Source organism: Zophobas morio, unplaced genomic scaffold (assembly GCF_036711695.1).
Source record: "Zophobas morio isolate AGI-343-1 ecotype UQ-CSIRO unplaced genomic scaffold, CSIRO_AGI_Zmor_V1 ptg000012l, whole genome shotgun sequence".
Lineage (NCBI taxonomy): Eukaryota > Metazoa > Arthropoda > Insecta > Coleoptera > Tenebrionidae > Zophobas > Zophobas morio.
In genome coordinates, this window is record NW_026972117.1 from 22273896 (window position 1) to 22286879 (window position 12984).

Below are 12984 nucleotides of genomic sequence, written 5' to 3' on the forward strand. Positions count from 1 at the left end.
GTGTTATTTTCACCAAAATTTGGATCCTGTAAAATTGGTGATTTTAGTAAAGCATTTTTCAATGTTTCAAATGAGTTTTTACATTCCACATTCCAACTAAATTGCACATTTTTCTTGCTTATCTTTTTATTGCCGCGGCTCTGCTAGCAAAAAAATTTGTAAAGTTTTTTCTCGTCTTCGTTCCTTATTTTTTCTCAAAACAATACGATAATGCTTCAAACATATTTCACTCCGTAATTTCTTGTACAGAAATATGGACTTTTCGGCTAAGCTCCACCTCTCGGTCTCACGACGAATAAGAAAATTTCTCACAATTGAGATGGGGTGGGTGGGTGGGGCTTACCCATTTCAAAAATAAAATACTTAAATACCAAATGGTGAAATCTGGGTTAGAATTATGTTTTAAATAAGTATTATGTTGAAAGTAAACTGTACATTAAGAAAAAGAAGCCATTGATTAAGCCCCACCCACCCGTCCCTGTCTCAACTGTGATGAATTTGACTTGTCACTTCGGAGGACAAAAATCCACATTTCTTTAGAAAAATTTACCATTAGATTTCGAAGTATTCAGTTCTGCAATTCTTCATTTATTTAATCAATAAAATAAATTGACTCAGTCATTAATTTTTTTGAGACTCCCTGTATAAGCAAATCTAAAAAATATTAATGGAATAGTAAATCACAAGGACAGACTCATCATATTTTGTACATTTTAGATAGGATTTGTAATTTTGATTTTTTTTCCAAAAATTTAGACGTTTCGATAAAATTCAAATTATAAACTATACGTGTAGGACTATGTTTACTATGTAGTTTATAACTCCGTCTTGAGTTTTTACCCTAAACGTCCACATTTTTAGAAAAAAAAAAAATAAAATTACAAAACAACATTTTGCAATTTAATTTTGAATCTACAAAACTGAATGCTTTGAAATCTTGCAATTGTTTTAAGGTTATGATAGGCATGATTACGTCAGCTCAAAATTTTACAGAATAAATCCTATCTAAAACATGTCTGTACTTGTGATTTATCATTCCATTCATATTTTTTGGATTTGCTTATTACAGGGTGACCCAAATGAATGCGTGAATTTATTTTATTGAACTACAAAATTGAATGCTTTGAAATTTTGGAGATGTTTTAAAGTTATCGTAAGCGTAGTAAATTTTTGATCAAAATGTATTTCGTCATCCTCCCTAAAAAATTGATGACGTCACCTCAAAATTTTGCTGAGCAAGTGCTATCTAAAATGTTCGAAATATGATGAGTCTATATTTGTGACTTACCATTCCTTTCATATTTTTTGGATTTGCTGGATGTTTTATTATACGAGTACTGTAGGTGCGAGGGTAATTCTGTCGTAGTTTTGTAACTGATCCTAATTTTTATTTGGATAAATGGTCAGTTTTAAGTAAATTCTGGAAAATTGGAGTTTTTCTGGAAATCATATAATTTCGATATATGGAACGTGGAAGTATTTTATATTATTTTGTTTTATTGAACAGTGAAATGTAAATATTTTATTATTAGATGATTGGGAATCTTGGAAATTTTTTGAAATCTATCAAAGGTTGGAAGAAAATTTATTTTTAACTACTGTGTAGTAGACGGCAATAACAAGTAGTACGAGATATAACTTTTATTTTTTGGGATTTTGACAGTTTACGTGAATGTGCGTTAACGTTTAGAGTTTAAACATAATTGATCACTGATAACTCCCTGCAAGCGACAGAGGTCTCATTATTTAAAAATCTTTATTAATGTGCCAAGTATGTATTTGTTGAAATTATTTTAACTCTACAATTTTTAGTTCTAAAAATAAAAAATCAATAAGCTAAACTATTATCGTACCTAAGTTAATAAAAGCACGTACTTTACTTCCATGCATTGAACATGACACGCTTGTTGAGTCGTTTTAATCCTTAATTATGGTAACAATGACAAATCTTCCAGAAGTTTTCTGATCAGTTGACAAATAAAAATAAAGTTTTCTGGTCACTTGGCATGTAAATAACCAAGTTCATGCAACAATATGTCGTATTTCCTTAATTTTCATACTTACTTGTTTTAAGTTTTTTAACCAAATTCTGATGATTTCTTTTTCCTACAATTTTCTTTAGCTGTCTGTAATCATAGTCCAACCATCTATTAATTTTCTTAACAATATCCATTTTTCTACTCATGTTTGGGAAAATGTAGATATAATTTTTAGCCGTGTACTAACACGAAATCATGGGAATTATCATAAAAAGTGAAATTTGAGCTTCAGATCTGACAGTAATTTTACACATTTAAAATGGGAAGAAATTCTACACGAAACAGTGTAAGGCGAGAAATTTCATGAGACCTACTTACCCCGTTTTAAGTATTTAAATATAGATTTTAATTATTTTTTTGCATTAATGTGCCTTAGATGTTTGTCTGCTAAATAATCTATTCACGATTTGATATACTGCTTGAATTTTAAACAAAAAAAAATGCGGTTGTAAAAGTGTTGCAGAAAAAATCTTACATGGAATTTTTATTAAATAAAATAGGTGATAAAACTCGGAATTTTGAAGATACGTCTGATAGCATCTTCAAGATTCACATGACAAGTAGAGCACTTTTATTTAGTAAAAATGCTATCGGTCTGAATTTTTGACGTCACTGTAAAAAGTTATGGTGAAAAAACATGTCATCGATTTAAAAAGAGGACGCCATCACTGAAGAGTTTTAAGCATTGTCCGTAATTCTAAAAAAAATTGTTTTTATGGAAATTTAAGTAGAGCGGGAAAGAATTATTTTTGAAATAATAAAGGTCATATAGGAATAGTTAAATGTGTCTGAAGACCCAGAGTGGTCGAAACTCCTACTCAACTGAAATTACCAAAATTTCAAAACAAAACTGATTTTTAATATAATATAATATTAAATACATATACATATTATTATAATATAGCCATCGAGTCCATCGGACGAATGGCCACTTTTACGTTTCCTTGACATTTTATGACTCCTAGTGTACGAAAAAAATAGTCTCCAGTTTCCGTCTGTCTATCTGTCATCTGTGTCGATTTTTACTAGACACATAATCTCCGAAACTACTGAACCGATTGTCGTCAAATTTTGTATGTATATTACGAATCGTCCCCTATATACTCCTATATTTGTGTTGTGGTGTACGAATTCGCTTTGAATTTTTTCCGTAAACGGCCACACGTTCATAAAAAAATTAACACAATATAATAACATTTTACCACTAACTCAGGATATAACCGTCCGTGGTCATGTGGTTAAGGCGTCAGCATGCGGACCGGCGGTCTTACGTTTGATGTCAAACTTGGCTGTTTGTGCTTTTCTCATTTTCCCTCTTGCTGTATATTATCTATGTTTATGACGTCATAACAAATTTTTGATTGATCAAATTAAGAACGAGTCACCCCATTTTCTCGAAAAGGTAAGAACACGCACGTCTTCATTAATAAGAATAATAACAATACTCAGACTGTGGCTTAATTAATAATTTTAGTCCTGTGTTTTAAGGCAACAAATTAATTCAAATCAGACAAATTTCTACGTGACATTCTTTCGATGTACAAAAAACTTGTTATTATTGCTGAGAGGCCATTTTTTCTCATTGGTTATCTGCTTTAAATATATTTTATTTGTGTAATTTGGACAATCCCTTGGAATTTGCGCCCCCATGACGCAGACGCTGCGGGAGTGTTATTTATGCAGCCGGTTTTTACTTTCTAGAGTTAATCACAACACAAACATCCCAAAATCTAATTTTATCATTTTTCAACAAGCGGAATTTGTTGGACTTGTACTTCAGGACCGAGGGAAGTTCTGTCGAAACAAACTTCCACCAATTTTTAATGTTTAGAAGTGCCATGAATTCCAACAACTCGTATTTTAGAAGATTTTGATCTACTCCAAACTTACAGATGTCAGAACATGGGAATTGATACAATAAATATTGCGTCTTCGTGAGACGATTTAAGCGCAAATGAGTGTATCTGAATTATAGTAATAAATTCGGGAAATATACCAAAATATGCCAAAGAAAAGAAACATTAAATTACAGTTAGAATTGAACTGTTTTTTAGAAGGTTTCATGTTTATTGGATGTATGAAACATAAAAAAAAAAATGTTGAAATTAGTATTTATAACAATATTACCAAGGCTGCAAACAAACAAAAAATGGCAAACCCACAGTTGTAAATTGTGTTTGTGTTGGTTTAATGTACCAAAAATGTTTAAGCGGATTACCCAGCAGTGGATATTGAGGTGGGAACATATTCAGACAAATCCTTGATTTATGACGTTAGGATTGAGCCGGTAACCAGCCGCACAAAAGGAGTTATAACATCCCACTATTAAGTTTAGTGGGACCATATAACCTTCTAGTATCTCAAACACTATACCATACAAAACTTTGAGGTTACGTCATCCAACTGTTAGTAGGAATGATGACACAATTTTTACCGTTTTACGAATTACACAAAATTAATAATAATAATAATATTTAACCCAAGAACGAAACCTTCAAAAATTTTAACACAACGTACACCTAATCTAGGGACTTCAAAATTTAACATCTCCTGTAGTTCATTGTTGTCTATGGCGTTATTTATAATATTTTAAAGACCCACTACAGAGCTTATTTGCCGTCTTACATAAAATGGGTCTGTATTAGCTTCTGTTACTGGTTTATTACTTCCCGAGCGTAAGCAAAGGAAGTATTGTAATCGAGTCCGTCGGTCGACTCTCCACTTTTACGTTTTCTCGATCTTTCATGACCCCTAGAAGACGAAGAAATAGGTCTCCCATTTACGTCTGTCTGTCCGTCTGTCCGTCTGTCCGTCCGTCTGTCCGTCCGTCTGCCGTCCCGGATTTTTATTAGACAGATAATCTCCGAAAGTACTCGACCGATTGTTGTGAAATTTTGTACTTATATTAAGAATATCATGTAGATGGTAAAACGCTAACCAAAATTTGTCTAATCATCCCCACCACTAATGCGATGACGTCACTTCAAAATTGTACATAGTAAATGGGTTTTCAATTGTATAAAATAACATAGTCCTACACATGTAGTTTACAACTCTGAATCGACTTTTCACCCGAAACGTCCAGATTTTTGGAAAAAAAATCAAAATTATAAAACAACATTTTGAAATTTAATTTTTAATCTGCTAACCAGAATGCTTTGAAATGTTGCAGATGTTTTAAGGCTATAAAGAGCATCATAAATCTTTAGTCAAAAAATATTTGCTTATCCCCTCCAAAAACTTGACGGCGTCAGCTCAAAAGTTTGTGGAATAAATCATATCTAAAATGTACAAAATATGATGAGTCTGTACTTGTGATCTATCAATCCATTCATATTTTTTGGATTTGCATATACAGGGTGACTCAAAAAAATTAATGAATGCCTAAATTTATTTTACTGATTTACTCAAACTACAAAACCGAATGCTTTGAAATCTTGCAGATGTTTTAAGGTTATAAAGAGCATAATAAATGTTTAGTCAAAATATATTTGCTTATCCCCTCCAAAAACTTGATGACGTCAGCTCGAAAATTTGCCGAATAAATCATATCTAAAGTGTACAAAATATGATCAGTCTGTACTTGTGATCTATCACTCCATTCATATTTTTTGGATTTGCATATACAGGGTGATTCAAGAAAATAAATGAAAGCGTAAATTTATTTTACTGATTTACTCAGGAACTACAAAACCGAATGCTTCGAAATCTTGAAGATATTTTAAAATTATTATAAGCATGGTAAATTTTTGATCAAAACGTATTTGGTCGTCCCCCCTAAAAAATTTATGACGTCACCACAAAATTTTGCTGAATAAATCCTATCTAAAATGTACAAAATATGGTGAGTCTCTTCTTGTGATTTATCATTCCATTCAAATTTTTTCGATTTGCATATACAGGGTGACTCAAAAAAATTAATGAATGCGTAAATTTATTTTATTGATTTAATCAGAAACTACAAAACCGAATGCTTTGAAATCTTGCAGATGTTTTAAGGTTATAAAGAGCATAATAAATTTTTAGTCAAAATATATTTGGTTATCTTCTACAAAAAACTGATGACGTCAGCTCAAAAGTTTGCCGAATAAATCGTATCTAAAATGTACAAAATATGATGAGTCTGTACTTGTGATTTATCATTCCATTCATATTTTTGGATTTGCATATGCAGGGTGACTCAAAAAAATTAATGAAGGCGTGAATTTATTTTATCGATTTAATCAGGAATTACAAAACCGAATGCTTTGAAATCTTGGGAATATTTTAAAGTTATTATAAGCATGGTAAACTTTTGTTCAAAATGTATTTGTTCATCCCTCCTAAAAAAATTGATGACGTCACCCTTAAATTTTGCTGAATAAATCCTATCTAAAATGCAAAAAATATGATGAGTTTGTACTTGTGATTTATCATTCCATTCATATTTTTTAGATTTTCTTAAGAGGTGGTTCAAAAAAATTAATGAAGTCAATTTATTTTATTGATTAAATTAAAGGCAACACTTATTATTAGTATTACACCCCAACCAACCCAATTTGGTAGACACAAAATTTGTTAAAGGAAAAACTCGGTTGAAACATAAGGGTAGCACGCTTATTTACATCGACTTTAACATTACAGACCTGCATTTGTTTTATTCGTTCACTTGGTTCCGCGAATGTGAAATAGACATGTTTATAATCAACCAATTGTGAATTTCACCGTCAAGAATTAAAATAAAACCCAATGTTTTATATAATAAGCGGAAGTCGAAGCAATAAAATCGATGGTCGTTTTGTTTACAGTGTCTCTGTTTGACTCTCATGCACGGATGGGCTGTGACCGAATGGGCACAAAATTAATATATGAGAAGACATATAGAATATCAATGAATGATAATTCAGAAGGACGAGCCGACATAGATATCTATGTCGATGGTGCCAAAACAGATAGTGGTTCAGGAGCCGGCATCTACTCCGAACAACTGAACGCACAAATTAGTGTACCTCTCGGCACCCACACGTCTGTCTTACAAACAGAACTGATGGGAATAATGCTGGGAGCTAGAATCATTGCTGAACGTGAAATCGGCAACAAATCAATACGCATACTTACTGACAGCAAGTCTGCACTACTAGCCCTGGACAGCTGTATGGTTCGATCCGGGCTGGTTTGGGAGTGCAGACAAACGCTAAAGTATGTAACGCAGAGGAATAGTGTGGAACTTTGTTGGATCAAAGGACACAGTGGCAACGAAGGAAACGAGAGGGCAGATGAGATGGCGAAGCGAGCCGCGCGCATGCCCTTCTGGGGACCCGAACCGGCAATCACGCCTTCGGTCGCCCTCTCGAACGAACTCGTAAAGCAATATACCCAGAGACGCCATGAGCAGATATGGGTGAAGTTGAGCAGCTGTCGGCATAGTAGAGCTTGTATGGCGACACCAGACCGTAAGTTGACGAAATTTTATCTCTCACTTTCAAGGGACAAACTGCGTAAACTGGTAGGATTCCTTACGGGACATTACCAGTTTAACAAACATCTATATACGATAGGGGTGGTAACAGACCCAATCTGTCGTGGATGCAATGAAGAAGAGGAAACAGCTGAGCACATTCTTCGTGAGTGTCCAGCCCTAGCCTCCTACAGGGAATCCATACTAGGGGACATCTGGCCTAGTATGGCAAATATCAGGGAGTTTCCACCCTCTGCATTACTCAAGTACATTCAAGCAGTTGGGTGGCTTGACGAGTAGAGGAGCGGAAAACACCCTGATATGGACTTGGGGAAGGTACAATGGGCCCAAAGGCGAGGCCTAAGTGCCGGCTGGCCACGGTCAGCCCCCATAAATTAAGAATCCAGAATCCAGAGAGACTCTCATGCACGTATGCTGTTACGCTTGTCATCTTAAAGTAAGAATGTTTATACATAAACGATTTTCAGTTGCCGTATACGTGAGTAAATTGTTTCGTTATTTTATTGATTATAAAAAATCAATATTCAAAACGACCCAATTCATTTTCCCGAAAATTTGGGAATACAATAATTTTATTCTTAGTATTACACTACATCTATCCCAACTGATATACGTGTCCTTGCAAAAATGTTGATGACGTCATCGAAATTTTTTTTAAATTCCCACTACAAAAATGTAATGAGAAAAAAACACAATAGGCATGCAGTCGTCAAGTTTCCGACAGCGAGGGAAGTACTGTCTAAACTCTTTAGACCAATTTTTTATATAAATAGCCACAGAGAGTGTTAACGTCAGGTTCTGGGCAATCCTCATGAGATTCAATTACTCTGAAAAATGTTCAAGTCGTCCGCTACATGTAAACTTTTGATTTAAAACACTTAACAAATCTCATTAGTAAATATTAAAAGCATAAACGGCCCTAAGTTTGAGCCTTGGATAATCCAGCTAAATGTTACATAATTATAGACATGATTTAACACCACGATATTCCGCCTAATTCTTATAATCCAGACACCAAAAGTGTGCAGCTTATTTATTAAAAGTTGATGACTCACTAGATCAAACGCCTTACTGAAATCTGTATACATATATAACATCAACTTGATTTCTTTCATCAAGGGTATTTGATACAAACTGAGTAAAATTACAAAGATTTGAACTTGTGGAACGTCCGCTAACGAAACCACATTGTTCAGTGATACAGTGTTAGCTATATGATTGCATAATTTGAGTGTTACTACTATACTTTCGAGCATTTTCGCCAAGTTGGGAATTATAGCTGTGGCAGGATAGTTTGTTACATCAGATCTATTCCCGGACTTAAAACTGGACACGTTTTGGATATTTTCCATAATTCTGTTAAATATTACACATAGCGCGACCTCAAAACAGCTGATATAATCTTTTATAAGGAATGAGGGTAGTTGGTCACACATCCCCTAGTAAAACTGGGTTTAAGTTTTTTTTTAAGTTTTAACTAGCTTTGCGCACATAATTTACGGTAATTTCAAACATATGAAAACCGTTATTATCACAACTGACAAGGATCTCACATACAATATATTTCTAATATAATATAAAATTTCCGAGGATATCTGTCTAATAACAGATGCCAAACAACAGACCGACGACAGACGACAGACAAACAGACCAATTTTTTCATACTCTTAAATAATGAAACATCCAGAAAACGTGAAATTAGGAATTCGGCGGATGGATCTTATTGTTACAAAGTAAATATTTGTCCTTTTTAAAAACAATAAAGGATCTTATTTCTAGTTCATAAGATTCAAGTGGGTTAGGGCGTTAACTGTGCTAAATCCACATATCACCTTATTTACAAATTTGACTTTTTTTAATGACAAATAGAGAGCAATCAAATAAAAAACATCTTTATTTAATTACATTTCGATTGTCAAATGTTTTCTGAATTCCTTATATCTCACAATAATTTGAGGTGAGATCGACAATTTGAATAGTGACAATAATAGCCTACAATTAAACAGAGTTTCGCACGTGAAAATCCAATATTTTGAAAGATTGCTCATTTGTATTATTAAAATTAATTTACAGATTATTACCTACTTTCTTGGGGTTTCAGAGGTCACAACAGCAGCATATGAAAATCCACCACTCTGTAATAAAATTGAAAACATATTTTTTTATATTTCCCTGTGGGCGATTTTAAATATATGAGAAGAAACTGCCACACACACGCGGAATGTTACAAAGTAACGTATGAAGCGTACAAAATCTTTTAGATAAGATAATTAATTTATATTTTTACTTCCCGACTGGTTGCTTTCATATTTTCTCGATGGGTCATGACCCCAAGAGTACGAAAAAATGGGTCTGCCGTTTCTGCCAGTCTAACTGTCTGTAGGCCGTCCGTGTAGATTTTTGTTAAATAGATAATCTCCGAAACTACTGGACCGATTGTTGTCAAATTTTACCGAATAAATTCCACCTAAAATGTGCAAAATATGATGAGTCTATACTTGCGAAATATATTTTTTACATCTGCTTAACCGGAGTGATAGTAAAAATTTTATATACTATTTTCAGCACGTTTAATTTTAGGATGTCTTAAAATTTTGCGTACGCGCAATGATTTAGATCTGAATAACGGAAATGTTATTACTTTACCGTCACTGATATTCTGTTCAAATAGATTCGGAATTTTCGGTTTATAGTTACCAATTCCATTTTGCAATGCATCTCCTCTCCACAAACTAACGCAATCTTAATACATTAGTTGTGGCATGGAAGATATCGCATACGAAATGGAATTACTCGCACTGCTCAAACATCTCTAAATGTAACTTAAGGTAATTTTCAATATGCAACATATTTTTAATGTTTTATTTTAACATCATAAATGCAACGTAAGTACGTCACTACTTGTTCTGTTTGTAGATTACGAAATACAGTTTGCATGTTAAGCTGCACTTGAGATCTAAATCATTAGCTTGTGTAATTGCAACTGCTTAACACTGGAAGACATAAAAACGCAAAGGCAATGTTTCTCACGGATTTTAATATGTTTCATAAAGTTGGAAAATTATTGTTATATGTTTTACGGAGATTAAATTAATTGGAGTGTGGCATTTTTAATCATCTTTTCAAATTTCTTTATTTTGTACTTCCTGCACTGAGAATTGGAAATTTCTTTAATTTCTGCTATTTCATTTTTGTTTGCTTCTACATTCTTTACTAATTTTTCAGTTAAGCTAAATTGCTCATCTATCTTATTATTCGCTTTAATAATTCATTCATTGCTGCAGTTTTACCTTTGGTCTCGAAGGTATAAATCTTCAGAATTCTTTTCCAAGCTGCCTGTCAATATTCGTAAAAGCTATTATTAATCTTGAATCTCACCTCTGACACCAGTGTTATGTTTTACGGGAATTAAATTGGCGTGGGTCAAAACTCAATCAATAGTATTTATTGGTATTTTTTTCAGGTAGTTAAGAAGAGTTCTAGCGGCTAGCATTGGCTGGATAATCAAAATTTCATTTGAAAGTCCTTCTAACAGTTGTCAAAAGTTTTTAATTTTAATAATAACTTTATCAGTGTGGATTGGTCAATATTCTAACACACGTACTATGCTATGCTAACACGCAGCCTTTTTGTTTGATTTTTATAACAACTGCCGAGTTCCTATTTATTATAGTATGACACGCCTTGCTTGCTAATGCAGTCGTAAAATAAGTTGCTTAGCAAACTTAGTTTCAAAGCCGCATTCCTAAATACCACTTCATGTACATCATTACGTCTGAATATACCAAAAACATTTAAAAAAGTTGTATAGAAATACTACGAAACTTTTTATATTAAAGAAATGCTGTACTTATTTATTTTTTAAATATGTGTATAATTTTTTTTTTTTTGTTGTTGCAGACTGAAGAGTGATATGAAGACAACAGTGCAGTCAGCATTAAAAGCACAAGATTTTCAAGTTTGTTTAACCATTATAGAAGCAAGACAACTAGCCGGACTCAATATGGATCCAGTTGTTTGTATTCAAGTCGGGGACCAGAAAAAATACACCAGTGTTAAAGAAAGCACCAATTGTCCTTATTACAACGAAGTAAGTTCAACAACTCACTTAAAAATAATTAATAAACGTTTGAAAAAAAGGCAACTTTAAATTTAATCAAATCGGTCTAAAACCAACATGCTAAAAATTACTTCGTAAAACAACTTTAATAATTCAAATTTTGTGGAAAATGAAACATAGAAAAAATATTTGATTTCTACGCCGCAATTAAAACTGATAGAATTCAATTACGGTGGCCGCATTTAAATACTAGAGCTCATTTAATTTACTCGCACCCCAGAGTTCCATCGGTACAAAAAGCGTGTTTAATCCGTTTATTTTTAAACTGGAACAAACAAAGAACTCTGGCATCTACAATAACAAACGATTTTAATTAATTATTGACCAAACTTCCATTAGCTCCAAAACCCACTGATATTTGGAACACTGAGTAATTGTTGTCAATTCTTTTGTTGCAGTATTTCGTTTTTGACTTTCACATGCCTCCCATTATGTTGTTCGATAAAATCATCACGTTATCGGTAAGTCTGTTCATACATTGTTTCATACTTTTGTGTAGTTAAATAGAAATTTGTTCGACTGCATAAACACACATTGTCGGTTTACAAAATAAACGCAAAAAGTTTGGAACGAAATCAAATCCCACGAGCAATTTTTTCAACGACAAAAGCTTCAGTATTGGTTTAGCTTAAATATGTATCTGTTACGAATTGAATTGAAAAGTGAAATGAAAGGGATTCGGAGATTTACTTCGATATAGCAATGTTTTTCTGGTTATTTTGTCACACATATCGATATCTAGGGATTATTTGAATAATAAATCATCGGAGCAGACAGGAAAATTGTTTTCACCCAATCGTGGGTAAGGGAGTCGTGAATTATAGATTAATATCTTCACATTACCATTTTCAAAAAATTATGGAACCTTGGCCCAAGACAATAGCGACACCGTATTACGCTTATTTTATCCAATGTGTTAGGGAACAATGGCTTGGGAAAAATAGAAATATCGATTTTATGATTCTTCGAAAATTAGATAGTTTGGAGCTTGTATTTTTACTTCCACAATGCGAAAAATAAAAACGTCGACACGAATACGAATTTCTTAAATTTTCTAGTTTGATTTTATAAAGCTTATTGAAAAAATCTTCTGTTAGTCACAGTTGGTATTAACCTCGATTTTTCCTCAACCAAAACTGTTTTCGTACGACCTTTTCGTAGCAAATGCAAACATTCGAATTACTTGTGGGACAGGTAAATCCCACAGCTTAGAGAAAATGCTTTCACAGCTGCACCAGTCTTGATATTGCTATCACTGGTACATGAAAAATACAAATTTAGTTCTCGAATGCACGTCCGCAATTTCTCTCAAATATTTTACTGTTAACGTGACAGAAACGACCTAGGAAATTTCACGTCAAAGAGGA

The 12984-nt window shown here is 33.1% G+C and overlaps 1 protein-coding gene across 1 annotated transcript in view; it reads left to right on the plus strand.

Moving 5' to 3' along the window:
• The window catches only part of LOC135128012 (otoferlin-like), a 238177-nt gene that overhangs the window by 108061 nt on the left and 117132 nt on the right, over positions 1–12984 (plus strand). The window contains exons 5-6 of the mRNA XM_064054794.1: positions 11398–11587; positions 12016–12078. Coding sequence (XP_063910864.1) covers positions 11398–11587; positions 12016–12078 — 253 coding nt within the window. The remainder of the gene's footprint in view (positions 1–11397; positions 11588–12015; positions 12079–12984) is intronic.